This window comes from Meles meles, chromosome 11, assembly GCF_922984935.1.
Source record: "Meles meles chromosome 11, mMelMel3.1 paternal haplotype, whole genome shotgun sequence".
NCBI lineage: Eukaryota > Metazoa > Chordata > Mammalia > Carnivora > Mustelidae > Meles > Meles meles.
The window spans coordinates 92,843,915-92,862,900 of NC_060076.1; the positions used below are offsets into that span (position 1 = coordinate 92,843,915).

General features: G+C 48.8%; 1 protein-coding gene across 1 annotated transcript in view; it reads left to right on the top strand.

The window, feature by feature from the left end:
* SLC1A1 (solute carrier family 1 member 1) overlaps nt 1–18,986 on the top strand; it is a 77,667-nt gene that overhangs the window by 46,727 nt on the left and 11,954 nt on the right. The window contains exons 3-8 of the mRNA XM_046022194.1: nt 9,753–9,845; nt 11,432–11,546; nt 12,798–12,840; nt 14,136–14,234; nt 16,386–16,570; nt 17,732–17,839. Coding sequence (XP_045878150.1) covers nt 9,753–9,845; nt 11,432–11,546; nt 12,798–12,840; nt 14,136–14,234; nt 16,386–16,570; nt 17,732–17,839 — 643 coding nt within the window. The remainder of the gene's footprint in view (nt 1–9,752; nt 9,846–11,431; nt 11,547–12,797; nt 12,841–14,135; nt 14,235–16,385; nt 16,571–17,731; nt 17,840–18,986) is intronic.

The following is an 18,986-nucleotide window of genomic DNA, read 5'->3' on the forward strand; positions in this document are numbered from 1 at the left end:
TCTAGCCTAAAACAGGAATGAGAACATAATTCTTGGTAGCATAGCCGAGCCCAGGCTGCTCCTTGGGACAAAGCTTTATGAAAGGTTGGGGAGTGAAAGTAGGGGAACCACCAGTAGTTACTGGGTGCTCCCCAGTGGAGGGCTTCGGAGAGTCCCGGGGTCTTAAGAGGGCTGCCCCTTGGCTTAGCTGCCAGCCTGGTCCTTCCTCCACGTGACGATGTGCCAGACATTGCCACGCCCCCAGCCCCACTGCCTGACACTCGGCTTTGAAGAGGACAGATTTCACCGTCACACAGTGACAGTGAGCGTCCTGGTCCAGGGGCAACCTCTCCCTGGGAGGACCGCCATCAAGGAATATCCACTCTGGAGGAAACCCTCCTCACGGCTGCAGAGGAATGGTCTGCCTTGGGGACCCCATCAGGAGACTCGCACTGGGATGGGTGCCGTGAGTGCCTGCCGGGTGCGGGCACAGCCGCCCAACTCGCAAGACTTGGGAGTCTGTCCAGGCTGGGCTAGGCTGAGTCTGGGCCAACTCTTGTGCACGGTTCCTCCCAGGAGCAAGATGCTTATCCCTGCCCACTCCTGTGGCACTTCACGCTGGATTTCTACACACGTCGGCCCCTCAAGAAACCACAGCAGTACACTCCAAATCCAGACCAAGCCAGAGAAACTCCCTCCTTTCCCCCTGCCCCAAGCCCCTGAGTCCCCGAGTGTTAGTACTGCTTTCACCTCCTGAGCAAATCACATAACAAACATAAGACTTCGGTAGAAAACACTTGTGTTCTCTTTACTGAGGACCTTCCTATTTTGGTAAGAGCACTGGCTGGGTACCGGATTAACATTTGTGGGGAGCTTCTTCCAGGATAAATGTAAGACTCCACCCTTCAAAGACTAAAAAAAAAAAAAAACTTGTTTCAAATTCTAAGTTATTGTCACATCAGCATCTACATCAGGATTTCCAAATTTTAGGGAGCTTGATCTCAACTCTTACTGCTTTTTAACCAAGAAAATAAATTAAGTCTTATAGGGGCTTAGGTGGTTGGTCTCCTAGCATGCAGGGGTCTGCAAACAGTCTTTGTAAAGGGCCAGACAGTGAGTGTTTTAAGTTTTTCAAGCCAGACGGCCTCTGTCCAGCTTCCCCACCGGCTGTCACTGGAAAGCAGTCGTAAGCAACATGTAAGTGATGGGCATAGCTGTTTGCCAATAAAGCTTGTGTTTGCGATGACAGGAGGCCAGCCAGCAGCTGGTCAAGATGGCAGGCAAGAGGGGCGCCTGGGTGGCTCAGTGGGTTAAGGTCATGATCTTGGGGTGCTGGGGTCAAGCCCCGCATCAGGCTCTCTGCTCAGAAGAGCCTGCTTCCCCATCCCACCCTCACCCCCTGCCTGCCCCTCTGCTTACTTGTGATCTCTCTCTCTGTCAGATAAATAAATAAAATCTTCAAAAAAAAAAAATGACAGACAAGACTAGTTTGAACTCTCAAGATACAGGTTAGTTGAGGTGGAATTATGTAGCAAAAACAAACCAACACAGCAAACAGCTACTGCTTGTATCACGCAATGAGGATAAGTGCCTCAAAGAGACACTGAGGAAGGGAGAAGTCAGTCAAGGTTGTCAGAGGTGCCTGTTTTCTCAGGAAGCGATGACGCATTTGGAGTGTGTGGGCTAGGGAAGGCTTTTTTTTTTTTTAAGCTGTGTATTCATTTACTCAGCAGCAGCTCGGTACCTGGGTACTACCCCGCGTCCTCCAGTGGAAAGAACGGGGCCATGTGCCCCCCGAACCAGGGTTCGGTGGAATTCAACATTTCTTAACCCCAACTGTGTAAAAACAGACGAAGAGAAAGCCTCCTGGTGAGGTGCCTGCCACCCACCTGTTCGCGGAGCCCAGGAGTCCACAAGTCCCCTCGTGGGCAAGAAGGTAGAAGGGTGGGAGACACACGTATCACTTGGTTGTACGTCTCGCCGGAGGGAGCGGAGAGCATTTGAGGTCAACTTCAGCGGGTAGCAGCAGAGGTGAGGTGGGGAGAGTATGCGTGCTTTTCTGGAAACGTTGGTAGGTTTTTTGTAATTTATCTCTAGAAAAACTGTCATTCCCAGCTGGCCCGTAAACTTAAAACTCCACGCTGGGGAAGGCAGGATTGTAGCCTGAAACCGTGCAGACCGAGAAGGAAACTCTTGCCTCATACGCAACATCTGTAACCGCTGGACTCTGCCTGAATCGGGGGCTTTTTTTTTCACTTTCCCCAGCCTCCATGGAGAACCGAGAAAATAAGATGAACTAAGCAGCTTTGCACTCATGAATTAAACATTTCCTTAAGATCACTGGGAAATTTGCGTTGAGTTAGGACACAGCTCTTGAAGCCAGAGGACTTATTACATTAATTTGATGTCTACGATGCCTTTTCTGCAAAGAGGAAAGGGGCACCTAGTGTATAAAGAGTGGCGCTCCCATGATGAACGTGCCACTTACCACAGCGAGCAATGAAAAGTGGCAAGAGAGAAACACGCCCTGCTTCAGCCTTTTTCTGAGACAGTGAAGCCCAGAGAATCAGCCAGGGACAAGCTTTAGCTTCTGCCGACGCTGTGATTCCACTGGCTCACAGCTCTCTTCGACTGTAAATTAGTCTGATTTTGTTTCTTTTAAAAAAAGGAGTGAAAGGGGCACCTGGGTGGCTCAGTGGATTAAAGCCTCTGCCTTTTGCTCAGGTCATGATCCCAGGGTCCTGGGATCGAGCCCTGCATCGGGCTCTCTGCTCAGCGGGAAGCCTGTTTCCTCCTCTCTCTCTCTCTACCTGCCTCTCTGCCTACTTGTGATCTCTCTCTGTTGAATAAATAAATAAAATCTTTAAAAAATAAAATAAAAATTTTAAAAAGGGGTGAAAAACCATGCAGGGACCGTGATACACCTTCTATGTGTTGTATCCATGGACCTGGGATACCATTCACTCATTCATTCACTCATTCATTCACTCATTCACTCACTGATTCATTTACTCATTCATTCATTGATTCACTTATTCGTTCATTCACTCATTCGTTCATTCACTCATTCGTTCATTCCACCTTCAACATCCCAGCCTCTGTGCTAGGCACATATGACAAAGATGAGTCTTGTTCTAGCAAGAAAGATGCGGTGTGATAAGTGCCTTGTGCGAATGAGGATGGTGGAGGGGACGCCGGGATGGAGTTTTCAAGAAAAGATCAGAATCCATCCAATGAAGGGAGCAGGGACTCCAGGCAGGAGAAAACAACAGACGGCACGGCATCTCTCAAGCAGGACAGTGAGACTTCGAGTGGAACTCGGGAGACACAGGGAAGAGGAGTGGGGATGGGCAGGTGCACATGTGCCTCCATCAGGTGTCTGTCTAGGCATGGGGAAGCAAGTGACAGTGGTGACCGCCACCTGGGCCGTTCTCTGCAAAGCAACACCCTGAATGAGCTGCAGGTGGGAAGGTTTTGTTTTGTTTTGTTTTATTCATATTTAAATTTTAATTCAATTAATTAACATATAATGTAGTATTGGTTTCAGAGGTACAGGTCTGTGATTCGCCAGTCTTATACAATTCCCAGAGCTCATTCCATCACCTGGCCTCCTCAATGCCCATCCTCCAGTTATCCCCTCCCCCCCAGCAACCCTCAGTTTGTTTCCTATGATTAAGAGTCTCTTATGGTTTGTCTCCCTCTCTGGTTTCATCTTGTTTTATTTTCATCCTCTCTTCCCCTATGATCCTCTGTTTTGTTTCTTAAATTCCACATATCCGTGAGACTACAGGAGGGGAAGTCTTGTTAAAGAAAAAAGAATTCAATGACACTTGTTAAAGGTGGTAAGGCAGACCTCATCCCAGACCATCGTGAGAGGTGTGAGGACTGCTGTGATGGGATTCCGCAGTGGGGAAGGGGAGAGAGATGGGGCTCAACTCTAAATAGAGCATCAGCAAGCGAGAACTGATCTTCAAGGAGCAAGAGAGGGGGGAATCAGTGGATGGAAAATCACGGAGAGAAACCATCAGAGGAAAGGGGGATTCTGGCTAAACCAACCTAGCAGGATTCTTGCTGAAGGCAGGCCAGGGGGATGGTGGAAAATGGGGGGCCTGATTAGGGATGCAGAATGATCAAATACTGGGTTTGGTTAAACCGACTTATGAAAGTTTTTACAAAAACTAGATGATTTTGAGGAAAATACACAGATGGGTTTAGGAGAAGGTCCAGTAGCCTGGCAAAATGTGGTCAAACAAAAACGTTTGTCGGTATCAATCACAGGGACAGGAGAGTCTAGTGGTGAAGCGAGCAGACCAAGGAACCAGACTGCCCAGGTCTGAATCCCAGCTCTGCCATTTGCTAGCTGGGAAACCCTGACAAGTTACTTAACTTGTCCTCAACTGTGAAATAGGAAAAATAGTAATACTGTATCGTGATACTCCTGATACCGCAGAAGTTTCTAGAAAGTCCCTGTGTTGGCATTAGAAGCTACAGAGCCAGTATTAGAATTGAGCCATACAGATGCAAATGCACACGATGGAAAGGAAAAGGTTACAAAACATTACAAAAAGACTTACTCTTCGTAAGATACAAGATTGTAAAGTTCACCAGCAAAAAAGTGGCTTCTACCCAGAATCCTGAGCTACCTATTGTATAGGATAAGGACAAGCAAAAAGAGAGCTCAATAATAATTAGGTTGTGGTTAATAAAAAGAGAGAGAATCTTCACTGAACTGTTAGCTTTCCTGATGTCAAAGCATTCGTATGGACTTTGAAGAGAATGACTGAGTTCCTCACATCCTCTAAAGTGTGTTTCATGCTCCTACTGAATCATAAGCCTCCCATAAAAGCTCTGGGGTCTTCTGAAAAGTTAGGCCCAACTATAAATAGCACCAAGATCTGTGGTACTGAAAAAAAAATAATAAAAATATTGCAAAACGCTCCCTGAATGGCTGGAGACCAGGAGACTGGCCAGCTCTTTCTTGACACACTTTGAACATCAAATGAAGAGTCTTCAAAGTTGACCTTTCATGGGTTCTGCACAAGGACCGGTTTATTTTGTTAACTTCACAGAATAGTTTAAGGTGGTGATACATCTATTTTTAGGGAGTTCTTCATATTGATGCCTCTAAGAACAGTAGATGTGATGGGCAAGGCGTGCCCAGGAATATATTTTGCATGCTGCTTTCTGCCTCCTCTCTTCCCCTGTTACATCCCAGGGGTATTAATCAGGCAGCAGGGATGTGCCTGTGCTCTGGAATTACGAGGTGAGGTCGTATCCAGCCTTGTTTTCCCTGTGGAATAAACTTGTTCATTTAACCCTCTTAGCAACCCAAGGAAGTTGTAAGGTAGGGGAAACCTTATCTCCATCTTCAGAGATGAGGACAGTTCCAAGGACTGTTCAAGATCATAAGAGCAGCACCTGGGACTGGTGCAGAGTCCCCAGGTCTGTTCTGGAACATTCTGCCATCCAGGGAGCAGAGATTGAGGGAGGGGTCTGCGGCAGGGAACTAGAACTAGGTGACTCATTCTCCCACCACATGTAAGTCAGCCTCCTCCTACATGCCGACACTAGGTGTGCATGGGTGAACATGCAGACTTCTGGGTCTCCTGGCCTCCGTGCTGCTCACTGCAGTTTAGTGTGAAAGACAGCTGGTGAATAATGAGCCCATTGATACAATGTGTGAAATGTGATATGAGCAGGGTGCCAGGTGAGGAAAACAGAGGAGCCTGGTTTAGCCTGGTGACTCAGGGAAGGAGCCCCAGGAAAAGACTTGAACGTAGATAAGCCAAGAGCAGAGGGAAGGCAGTTGGCACGGAAAGGAGTCCCTGAAAAGTGGGAGGGAGCTAGGTCTGCTCCGGGGCGAGGGCTGGGGGACAACCAAGCTGGAAGGTGTCGCAGGGAGGGCGGTTGCAGGTCTCTTCAGCCAGGATGAGGATTCGCTAGTTTGTCATCCGTGCCGTTGGAGGTCATACCAGCTTGTGAAGTGGGCTGATGGATGCTCTTAAAGCATCTCTTTAGTGCCTGTGTGATGAAGGAATACAGAAGGGTTCTGGGAAAAAAGAGAGGGGATGAATGAGCTAATACTTGCTCGTGCCTTCCGGTGACTATTTTGTTCAGGAATAATGGGGCTACTTGCTGGTACAGCTAAGGTCTAGGCCCTGTACTGGGTGTGTTGTAGGGACTGTTTCTAATCTCCGCAGCAGCTGTGATCTAGAGGTGGCGCTGTCCAGCATGGCCGCTGTTACCCACGTGTGACGTTCCTGAGCTTTAGGCAAGCGAAACTCCCAGTCACGCCAGCCACATTTCAAGGGCTCGTTGGCTATGACATCAGACCGCAGGAATAGCATTTCCATCCTCCCGGAAGTTGCAGGAGGCAACGCTGGTCTGGAATTTGGTAGCACGTGACTGGAGCCAGCCGGACACCGTGGTTAAGCATTTGGCCTCTGGGGTTGAATCTGGGTTGGGATTCCAGCCTCACCCCGGTATGGAGCGTGAAAGAAGGCGACTCCCTTCACCTGCCATCATCATTTTTATTATAATTATCATCAGCATCATTGCTGTGATTGGCAGGGAAGACTGTAGGCTTCCAGATGGACATTTTATCTTCACATGAAATTCAGTCATGTTCCTGTTACTTAACGGAGGTTTTCAAAGATGAGGCTGTTTTCTTGCTTCTGTTCCCAGCCTCTGCGGTGGTCACCACCTCTCTCCTCAGCACCATGTTATGAATCCAAGAACCTGGACATGGGGGCGAGCTCTGCCCCCAATCGGGGATAACTGGAGAGGTAGAAGGGTAACTCTAGAGGTCGAATGTAGAGGACGATGGTTGGTTTGAACAAATGTCTGATCTACCCAGGAGAAGTGGAGGACGGAAGTAGATTTGAGGAATGAGAAAGCCTTCTCGAAAGTCACTACAAGACAGGTGCTGTACTCCAGCAGAGAGGAGCTGGCTGGCTGCTTTGGGGGGTGAATTTGCTTACGGTACTTCCACCCAGAATCTCATTATTACAAAGCCTTTCATTACCAGCTGGGTCCTGGAATAGAAGTTGGGGCACCAGCCCATGGCCCGATCATTAAGGCAAATTAAGACGTATTAATATATGCTGGAAACAAAGCAATTACCTACATAGATTTAATTTGTTTCCCTGCTGGAGGAAACCCCCAAGAGGGCGCAAAACACGTACCCAAGAACAGCTCTGCAGTTCCCCTGCGAACCTGGCACTTGGCAGCCCCCTAGGGGCTGAGAGCCTCTGAAATGAGACCTCTGCCCACAGATGGTCTGTCTGAAAACAAATCCTCTCTTGGACCACGATGACGTGAACCTGCTGATACAGGTGCCCTGGAGTTTTGTTAAATTGGTGATTTTCCTTTTTTTAATCACCTTATTGACATAAATAATTATTTTGATTGTTTATGAAGATAATGCCCAGAGCTCTAAAATAGGATATTAGAGCACATTTTAGAGCACATTTTCTATTCATATTTAAAGTTAGCAAAGTCACATATTTGTATTATTGTTTGCTCTTTTTTTTTTCTTTTTAGATTTTATTTATTTATCTGAGAGGGAGAGAGAGTGAACGAGACAGTGCAAGCAGAGGGAGGCGCAGACGGAGAGGGAGAAGCAGACTCCCCGCCGAGCCAGGAGCCTGGCTCGGGGCTCAGACCTGAGAGCATGACCTGAGCAGACGCTCAACTGACTGAGCCACCCAGGAACCCCTATGCTCTTTTTTTAAGAGACTGAAGTGGAATATGAGATAGTTCCTTCGTTTCTGAGTTGGGGCCTCCAATGTCCTAACCGAGTCATGATTTTTAATTGTCTCACCATGAGGAGAACACAGTCTTCTCGCCACATCGAGAGAGACAATGGAATCTGTCATCAGAGTTCCTCTCGGCTCTGTCTGGGACAGTAGGCCCATCAGATGGCAAAGACACGCTCTGTCCCCGGCTTGGCAAACAGACCCTTACAACATCCTGGGGTGGTCACCAAGGAGGCCAGGGTCCCTTCTCTCAAAATAGTAGCCTCCAGAGAACAGTGCCCCGCTGGGAGGAACTGCCGTTTACAGGGAGAGATGATTTCTTCTGTCATCATGACGACGAAGACAGCTTCCTTACGGAATATGTACAGTTTTATGTGAGAAGCATAATCCCCCAGTCACTTTCAAAAAGGGACCTTTTATAGTGTCAGGAGTGAATATACGAGCTACCTTGTATATTCCTTGCGTGCTGGTAGCCGGCAGGTTTGTGGCCTTTCCTTGGGGCTGCCCTGCACGTCAGGCTTTGCTCATGGCTATGGGACCTCACACGCGGGCAGAAGAGGCAGTGACTTGCTATGATGATCATTTGACTCCGTTGGTTCTCATTTTGGAAATCAGGCAGGTAGGGTCTGAAGCCTTCAAATGACAGCTTGCTGAAAGGTGTTTGGCTGCTTCTCCTCTTCCCTGTCTTGTCCAAGGAGGGGCATCATTTGGCTTACTTTAGAGAAGCATCTTTCCTGGAGGTCAAGGGTTTCTAGCAAGAAGGGATATTGCCTCCCACCTCTACAGCTCTTCTCGGCACTCTGGACAACCCTTCCAGTCCCAGGCGACAGTCATTTGATAGGCCACCAAAGGCCATTTGAGCCTGCCGCTAACACTGTGGCCAGAAGTCTCTTAAACTGGAAATTTATAAATTGGAAATCTCTGTTTATATCCTACCTCTGGAAAATGGATATTTTAAGTTGTCTCACAGAGCCAGACATGATAAGGTTGTTAACGTAGAAGCAATTTGAAAATCACCGAAAGAAGAAAATGTGCTAGCCAGGATAAATAATGAAATTGCGGGGATTGATTATGGAGGTTGGCTCTGAGGCTCTCCAAAGCTCCGGCAGTAAGTGGATTGTTAAATACATTATGGTTCGGTCACATGACAAGATTATGTAGCCACTAAACTTACCCTCAGGCAATTTATAACAAGAAAGTTCTTGCAATACTGTATGAATGAGAGAGGATTAAAAACTATAGAATTGGGCTCCTTGGTGGCTCCATGGTTGAGCCTCTGCCTTCGGCTCAGGTCATGATCCTGGGGTCCTGGGATCAAGCCCCACATCAGGCTCTCTGCTCAGCGGGGAGCCTGCTTCCCCCTCTCTGCCTGCCTCTCTACCTACTTGTGATCTCCCTGTCAAATAAATAAATAAAATCTTTAAAAAAAAAAACAAACTATAGAATTAGCTATGTTTACAAAAAAAAAAAAAAATCAAGAAAAAATACTGGCAGGAAGTTCACCAGCATGTCAACTATGGGTGATGAGACGGAGTGGTTTTCGTTTTCCTTCTTTCAGAGTATTATAATGAACATCTATTACTTTCATAACCACACACAAAAGTGATCTTTTTGGTTGACTCTGAGCTACCTGACGGAGAAAGGCAGAAGGGGAAACAATCACGAGTTTTATGATGTTCATTATGTGAGGACAGAACAGTCTCCGTGCTCCAAGATCAAATTTTCTGGACCCTGAATTCCAGAAAGGGTTTATCTTGACGGCTGTGGGGTGATGGGACGTACAAAGTTTGATGAAGCTCTTCGAGCAGGTGTGGGAGGGGGGCGGCTCCTGTCTCTGACCAGGCAGTGGGGCCAGCGGGGGAGGGGAGCCTTCCTCCGGCCCTAATGGCTCCTGGGGCACTGGGTGTGGTGCAAAAACAATGAACACTGTTACGCTGAAAATAAGCAAATAAAAAAAAATAATAAAAAATAATAATGTAACTTGACCTCTCCCCTCCCCCTCCCCACTCCCGACAGGTGTAGCCGCACTGGATTCCGGTGTGTCCGGGAAAATCGGTCTGCGTGCTGTCGTCTATTATTTCTGTACCACCATCATCGCCGTAATTCTAGGTAAAATCTGTTTCGGATTCCTTATTCCTCTGCGTCATGGTGACTTGTCCTTTAAAAGTATCTGGGCTTTTTTTAATGCATTTTTTTTTTTTTTTTAATTCAAAAAGTCCTTTTGTCAAACCACCATGAAGTCTTTGGGCTTAAAGTCTACCCAGCACCTTTTCTATAAAGAAAATACAGGACTGACTGAAGTTTAGCCCTGGGCCTTATTCACGTTCCTGGGGAACAGTCCTGTGCCTTACCAGGCTCACTGGGTAGGAGGAGGTGAAGCCAAGAGCTTATATAATCTGTAAACGGAGCGCTTCGTCTGCAGTAGTGGAGTTGAGTGTAATTGTGAAATAATTCCAAAACGATCCCATCGCAGTGCCTTTCAGATTTCACGTGGTACTCAGAGTAGAAATTCCACTTGAAAAAGGGAGAACGTTCTAATAAGGGAATATCACTGCTCTTGTGCCTTTGGCATTCTTTGGTGAAAAAAGTGCGGTCCGTCCTTTGTGACCTGACGTTTTTAAGGCTGCCCGAGTGGGAAGAGAGGCTGGAGCGTACTCATGTTGCGGCCGGCGTGACCCCGGTGCTCTGCTGTAATGGACTGTGAGGACGTGGTGAGGTTGGAGTCGTGTGAGGCAGGGCACCTGGGAGGGCCTGAACCCTGCCTTAAACCAAAGCCACCTCTCCTCATGAGGTTCCTGTGGGAGGGAGACATGAAGGGGAAAGCCAGTGTATGTCTCTCCAGCAACCCTGAGAGGGAAGAGGGAACCACACGCACCATGATCCTTGGACTCGCCCACTGACTCCCCTCACTGGCAAAACTGACCTGCTCAGCATCCTGACGTCCTGCCTCCGTGGACTGGCATTTCCCCTCCCGTCAAGCAGTTTCTCATGCCATGATCCGTTCTCCAGCCTCCCACCTTTGCTTGGACACCTCAAAGGACAGGAACCCATTACCTCCAGGGGCCAAAATGGCACTCTCAGAGACTCCCTGTTTAGACAGTTCCTTACGGCAAGAACTCTCTCTCCCTCTAACACCTATTTGTTACTCCATCCCCCCAGAATCACAGGGAATGCAACTTTTCCTAACCCAGACCCTTTTTTGGATTAGACAGCAGCTTTCCAGATTTTGAGAGGCTTGGGATATGGAAGGAAGATAAGGCTTGTCCTGTAGGCACCTCAGGAAAATAGCTAGCATGTGTGGGCAAAAATTACATAAAAATATTGAATGGGTGTCCTGAGCTGGAAAAGAATCACCCTCACCCCAACCCCTGCCTAGGCTGACCTCATAAGCTAAAGAAAAGAAAATAGAAAATTCTCAGGTGTTTCCAGAAGCAATTCTGGAATGCACCTCTTCATTTAAAAAAGGGGGGGATGCAGGGGTGGAATTTCTTCTGCCTCATTTAAATGGAAGAGTAATTAAGGCCGCTGCTGAGGTCCCGGCTGGGGCTCAGCATCTTGGCTGGACCTCAGAGTCTCCTTCCTGTATTGCCTGCTTCCACCATGCCCCCTGGTTCTAAGAAGGATGCACTGTTGGGGGTCGGGGGCAGGTGTTCTGGAAGGTTCTGAATGCTCACTGGTACTCTCCTTGGCCACAGGCATCGTGCTGGTGGTGAGCATCAAGCCTGGCGTGTCCCAGAAAGTAGACGAGATTGACAGGACAGGCAGCAGCCCCGAAGTCAGCACGGTGGACGCCATGTTGGATCTGATCAGGTGAGTGTCCTCCCAGCCGGGCCGCTCCGGGGCCTGCCGCCTCTGCTGCTGCCGTCACAGGGCACCCACGCGTGCTCTGAGGCTCAGATCTTGCTGGTTTGAAATTTCTGATAGTTTTTGAATCATTGTGTTTGTTCAGTGAGCTCTATGCCTCAAAATTACATATCTGGGCCTGCTTGCCAGACTGTGTGGGTCCAAGAGGGGTTGAGAGGAACAGGCTCCTCCGTCCGGATTCAGGATGGACAGAGCTGCAGAAAGTATATACTTGTTGCATTAAGATGCTGCGCTGAGTGGGGGATGGGATCCGTTCCAAAGGACACTTGAAGAAATACACTTTTTAATTATACAGGAGGAGCCCTTTTATCAGAAGCAATCAGGGCTAGAAATTGGTCCGTTAATTTGAAGATATCAGTTAAAGCAAAAAAAGACACAGCTATGCCTGACATATTTTGTTGACACCTTTAATTTAAATGGCATTTACTTGCCGACCTCTGACATAGGCCAGGGTCTTTCCTTCGAGTGTGTCAGGTGATTATAATTTCGTATCATTTCTCTCGCACCTGCTGTCCTTACAAAGGCATCATGTACAGTTTCCAAGCTCAGTTTCCATGAAGGAGAGCAACAAAACCCTTAGAAACGGCTAACAAAGCTGCGTGCCGGTTTTTCTTTCCATTTTGGTGGCCCTTCTAAACGTAATTTAACCACAGAAAGTTTAATCCTGCGCTTTGGCCAAGTTTCCAGGCGTGGAGTTTAGGGTTGATAAAAACCACACCTTCTGTTTCCTAGTCCTGTTTCATCCATTCACATCATTCGTAATTCAGCACTGATGCTGATGTCCACAGTTGGCGTAAAGACATTGGGAGCAAATGCGGTGGACTCGGGGAGCATGCGTTCCCGTCGACGAGCGCAGAGGGTGCAGGACGTTAAAGACGTCCCTGGGCGGTGAGCGTCCGCCTGCCAGTGCTGTGTGGCATGGAGCACAGCACGCGTAGACTGACTCTCATCAGCTAAGTGATGGTGGCTGGAGAGTGATGGTGGCTGGAGAGAGCTTTCGGGACTGGGTTGAAGCTCGACGGGAGGGACAGAATCTTTATCCAAGGAAGTATTTGCAAAGGAGAGGCCAGAAAAGATACCAGGGTACTGATCACTGTGCTCTCCTCGTGTTCACCAATGTATTGAGTGTGACAGAACAAAAACAGAAAATGAAACACTTGTGCCTTAACGTGACACTGCTTTTCGTGTCTCCAACAGGAATATGTTCCCCGAGAACCTTGTCCAAGCCTGTTTTCAGCAGGTAATCCTAATGGCCTTTGCCTCCAGAGGGCTCCCGTCTTCGCTTGACCCATTCAAGACTTTTATGTCCCGCTGTGGCCCAGGAACTAGAATGCGCCGACCCCAAATGGCTCTGCAGGCGGGGCCATTGCAGGTGGCTTCTCTGCGCTGCGCCTCTGGTCTTTCAGGCCCCAGGGAAGTCCCTGTTGGAACTCACCCAGGCTCCCCTTCCCTGTTTTTGGAGAAGCCCGTGGTTATTTGCAAGGACGCTTGGGTAGTCTGCGGGTTAAATATCCTGCAGAAACAGCCCGGCACCTCTCTGCTTCCTCCCGCATGAAGGAGAGCAGCGTCTGACACACACGGGGTCTTTGCGTGCCTGCTGTCCGGTCTTTTCCTTACTACTCCTCGTGCGCCCGTCTCCGGCACGCCCCGTGGCCATGTAACAAAGCCCTGATTTTTGTCTCTAGGAAAGCTTCGCTGTCTCTTCACTCCATCTCCTTGCTGCCCTTCTCTCTTGTTTATCTGTGCACTCAAAGACAGTGGAGTCTGTCCCAAATGCTGAATTCATTTACATAAATTATACCAACAGAGCCCTCTGTGCACACCAACACAAATGGCCATGAGCTTGCTCCCTGCCGCCCTCCATGAGGCACAGAACCTCCTCCATTTCAAGGTTCAGCCTCAGGGGGTCATTTGTAAGGTTCTCAAGGTTGGCAGAGCCTGGCAGGACTGACACGGATGCCCGGCGTGTGGTACACGAGCTCTCTCTTCAGCTTCCCTGCGGAAGCTCGGCAGAATGCCCCAGAGCTGAAGGAAGGGAATTCAACAGAAATGTCCCTCCTGGCCTGGCCCTAAAGGGGCTGTTGATTTGGGAACAACCATCCAGTTCTTGACATGTATTAAAGCCATGGTGACTGCGCTTATCCAAGTAATGAGGCGCTTCTCCCAGATTAATAATAATGAATAAATAAACAGAGAAACAAAATGAGTGGCAGGATCCCCGTAACGTCTGTTAAAGCAAATGAAACCTATACTTTCTTCCCCATTATCGCTCTGTTAATTTGTCCTTTATTATGAAAGAGAACATTCTGACATCGTTGAATGGTGGCTCTGGGAATTGGGGTTTGGATCTCGTGGTCTCGCCTTCGCTTGCAGAGCCTTGCGGGAGCCCAGAGAGGCGACAGGGGCAGAAGGCTACCGTGGTACTCGTTTACTCGTTTAGCCCAACTGACATATTCCTGTGGTTTAGGCTCAGATGCTTGAAAAACGCTTATTTTGTTTGTTTCTCTGGTCCTTTCCTCCCCCTCCAACATGCAGTATAAAACCAAGCGTGAAGAAGTGAATGCTCCCAGTGAGCCAGGGACGAACGTGACAGATAGACCTGTCACAGCCATCATGACGACCGCCGTTTCCAAGGTACCTCGTCGCCCGCGCCCCTACCCCAGCAGGCAGGGGCTGAGCAGTGAACAGGCAGGAGACGGAAATACAGTCAGTCCTCACTACTTGTGAATTCTTCCACCTGCTAAAACGTATTTGTAACCCCCAAAATCAACACGAAGCTCTCACGTTGTTTGCAGAAACACAGGGAGTGGTGAGAAGTTTCAGTCACCCAACACAGGCACTCCCAGCTGAGGGCGAGCAAGGCTGAGCTCTGCCTTCTTCTTTTTTTCTCTAAGTAGGCTCCTTGCCTAATGTGGGGCTTGAACTCATGACCCTGAGCTCAAGAGTCACCTGCTCTACAGACTGAGCCCAGCCGGGCGCCCCAGGCGCTGCCTTCTTATTTCAGCTCTCTCATTGTAAACCAGTGTCCTTTTAGGGGTGTGTTATACCATAGTTTTTTTTCACATTTTTGTGCTTTTTCATGATGATTTCACTGTTTGAGACATCCCCCCACGCATCGTGCTGCAGCGCCGTGTGTGGTTCTCAGGGCGAGAAGGCTGTGACAGGCCGGACTGAAGACACCGGTGCCTTTGGTTGGCCTCACTCGGGCCTGACGGTGTCGGGGTGGGGGTGTTGAGAGCCGCTGGGATTTCAACAGTAGAGAAGAGACCACCGTATGGGCATGAAGTAGTTCCTCCATAGTCCTGTGGTAGATTCTGCCAAACGTTCCCTGCCTCCACCCAGGAAGAGAAGATTTAAGAAACAAGTGTTTGGGAGACTTGGGAATGCAAATCAGATAGAGCAAGGTAGGTTCCTACTTCCACCTGCAGAATCCTTAAGTCCTCTGCCTGGCCCAGCGGCCCTCCACGTCCAGGCGCCTCCCCGGTTCCCCGCTCCCCTCCCTGACGCCCTCTCTGTCCCATCCAGACCCACCTCCTTGGTTTCTCCTACTTTCTACCTTTGCATGTGATTCCACCGAGAGTTTTGTGAGCGGCCCCCATGAGCTAGAGCCCGCTGGGCACTGGGAGGCCAGTGGTGCAGACAGGTGTGGCCTCTGCCCTCACGTGACGAGCACTGCAACTGGGAAGAGCAGGCTACTCGGGGGCATTCAGCACAGAGGCTTAAATTAGTTTGGGGGCCGTAAAGGAGGAGGAGCAGCTCTCCAGGCACGGCAGGCCGGGCCCAGGGCATCATGACCTTTGCCTCTCCTTACGCCATTTTTCTGCAAACTGCTCCCATCTCCTGCCCGTCTGCCGGTCAGGCTGCGCTCTCCCCGACCCCGTGGCCCCGTTCCGTCTCTGCCTGATGCCCGCAGCTGTGGCTTGGCGTGCAGTTCGGGACGCACCGTCTTGCTCTCACGGGTCTGTTTTCCCTACGGTTAATCTTACCTATGGAGCTGTATTTCTAAGACTTATCCTGTAGCCCGTGCAGTTAGCACACTCTTGCGGCTCCATAAATCCGTGTTTGAGCAGATCAGGTTATAAATAAAAAATGATGGGCACGCCAGGAGCTTATCAACCATTTCTAATACTTTATAAGGCCGACTTGTGCTGCTCGGATTATGTTATCTCCCTGTGAAATCTCTCAGAAAATCTCATGCTGCCCCACTCGGAGTAAGTTTTTTCCCAGCATCTCTCACGCTGCTCTTACCCAGGATAAGGGGAAGAAACGTTCACAGTAGCAGCAGTTTGGGTAATACTTACATCTCTAACATCCTCTTGGCCACCCAGTTAGAGGCAGTAAAGAAGGTTTCTGTGCGTCACTGTCAGATAGATATCCTAAAAATGTTCACCGTGGCAAATTATTTGAGTTTCCTGCATTCTTAAGTCCTGTCTTTTTCACGCAGACTCCAAAGTTGCTAGTAGTTAAAATAAATGCCTTGATTCCAAAGTTTTTATTAAAAACGTAAGACATCCCAGAATAAGAATACTTCAAAAGAAATCTTCAAGTTTGGGTTTTTTGAGAAAGCGAAAAAAAAAATCACTTTACGCTTCTGTGGCGGAAGATGGGAGCTGTATGAACTTGATACACGTGTAGGGGGTTCTTGTTGGTTTCTTCTCCCCAAGTATTGTTTGACTGGTAGATTACTAGTTTATGCTTGGCTCTCATATCTTCTCATTTCGGGGCCTCTGCCCCCAACAAAATGAGAATCACGCGTCCGTATATTCTCTTGGTTTTGATCCACAGAACAAAACAAAGGAATACAAAGTGGTGGGCATGTATTCGGATGGCATAAATGTCCTGGGCTTGATTGTCTTCTGCCTTGTCTTTGGACTTGTCATTGGAAAGATGGGAGAAAAAGGACAGATTCTGGTGGATTTCTTCAATGCACTGAGTGACGCAACCATGAAAATCGTTCAGATCATTATGTGGTGAGCGGATGCTGGTGAATGCCATCTTGCTTCTTCGTACAGTTGTCCCCCCGAAATTAGAATAGAGGGGCCTGCGCTTCTCCCCTGACCTCCCCCTAGGAAGGAGGAACACGGAATGCCGAGACACTGGAGTGTTCAGGAATTCTACATATCACTTAGGCACCGATAAGATTCTGAGTGTCAGCCGTTGTCTGTTCTCCCAAAACCCCTGGTCAGCTTGCCCCCAACCAGCATTTGGCTAAGAAATAACTCTTAAAATAGTGACTCGAAGGGGTTCCTGGCTCATCGAAACCCAAAGTGCTCTCCTCATTGGGCCTAGACATGATATTCAAAATACTTGCAATTGTATTTCGTTTCCATCCAAATGAAACTGCCATTTGGATGGGAACACACCAGCCGCACTACCTGAGTCCCTGCCCTGTCCCTGGAGGTGCCAACACGTCCACCTTTGCGAGGTGATCTCTGCCCCCATTTATGTCGTACTGAGTTGACCCGACATTATTTACTCTCAAGTGTAGACACCGACAGTGACGCAAAGGCTAGCAATTTCGACCACTTACTCCCATGGAACCTCAGGTTCTTCCTGTGTAAAAAAAGGATAATAAAAGTCTGCCCCTCGGGTTGGGAGAAGTACATTAGGGGAAATGATGCATGTCAAATACTTAACCCAATACAAGGCACTCAAAGAGAGCTGCACAAACAGAGCAGTTCTGAGCACGTCCACGACTAATGGCATCGCTCGGTTGCTCATATGACTACCTAGGAGACCAGATGACTGAGGCTAGAAAGAGCGTGGTGTCATCTGTGGAGGGTCAGGCAAAAATGAGATCTGCAGATGGGACCATTGGCAGGACGTACATGCCCCGGGAGCACGGTGCAGGATAGGCAGCTGTTTAACCACACGTGCTTGCCAAGTTCGCTCATCTAAGGTAGCTTGGGTGAGTAGAATTTAAGGTGCATGCAGAGGCGCTAAATCCTGGCTCTGGTGTGGTCCACTAGGACTGGAGGCTGAAACCTTAGCCTCCCTGAAGACCCGGTGCTCCTCCCAGCTGAGCACACACACCAAGCCAAGGTACACACCCTGGCTTGTCTCCTCCCCAGCAGTCCCACCTCGAGAAGACACCTGATGACGGAAGTGTCTTTGCTGTGCTTATGTTCTAGCTACATGCCACTTGGCATTTTGTTCCTGATTGCCGGGAAGATCATAGAAGTTGAAGACTGGGAAATATTCCGCAAGCTGGGCCTTTACATGGCCACCGTCCTGAGTGGGTATGTCAGACTCGGGAGAGGAAGCAGGAACTGTGTTTGAGCCACTGGATCACTACTGAGAAGCAGCGTTCCAGTTATAATTGGCTTCTCCCATGTGCTAAGGAAGATGGGGCTCAGAGATAAGAGAGCGGGGTGTTGGGGGGGGCTGGCCTTTAGCAGCTGTACTGGGGGAGGATCACACAGTGCTAATTGCCAGATCTTGGCAGAACAGCCTGGACCATGGTTTATTACTGCCTTTATTCGTTGTGTTAAAACCCTTCATTGGAACAAGCAAAACCCACTGGAAGCCTCTCTTGGCATTCACTTCTTCAAGGATGGAAACATACCAAACTCGTAAGAATAGCCCACGAGGACCCCAAGTCCCAAGAAAGAAATCAGGCAGGGCCTGAATGCAATGAGACTTGAGCAAGTAGGAGGTGTGGCTGGCTGGTTCCAACCCCGTTGGTGGGGCTGGGCACTGCTACAGCGCCTTGCACCACCCGAGTGTCAGCGAGGATGCCGGGAAAGTCTTCAGGCTGGGAAGAAGTGGGTAAAGCAGGGAGGCAGCAGGTCATTTGCATATTCATTGCAGCCCATTATTGGTTCCTTGAGGGGAGGTAGGGTGAGATAATTTAGGAATGGTGCCCCTGGATATCTAGCAGGGACAGGATACGTCACACATGCTAAGAAATATGGACGAAGGGGATGAATAAATATCACCCACACTTCCGCAGGTCAGTACTCCCAAACACCCCCCTTGGGCAGTGAGCTCACCTGTTGGAGTGCCCTGAGGAGTCCATCTGTGTTTACCAAAAGCACAGCCCTTCCAGCCAACAAGCAGCAGCCTGGGTGTCTAGAGCATCCAGTCCCAGGGCCATAGTGATACAGGATCAGGGCTTTGCACCTTTCTAGAGGTCAGAGCCTGTGTACAGGCAGTGATTTGACTGATGTTTATTATGCTGAGCCATTTGATGACACATTTCTGCTGGTTTCTGTTTGTCCTACCTGGGTTTCTAACAGAAAACTAAATATCTCCTAGTTCTTAGCATGCCTGCTATCTAGAAGACCCTCACGACGGACCTTCAGGATCTGTATTTTCAATGGCCTCATTTCTTCTTATTTTAGCTTTGACTAACTGATCTGTAAACTCTTACATGACACCTGCTGG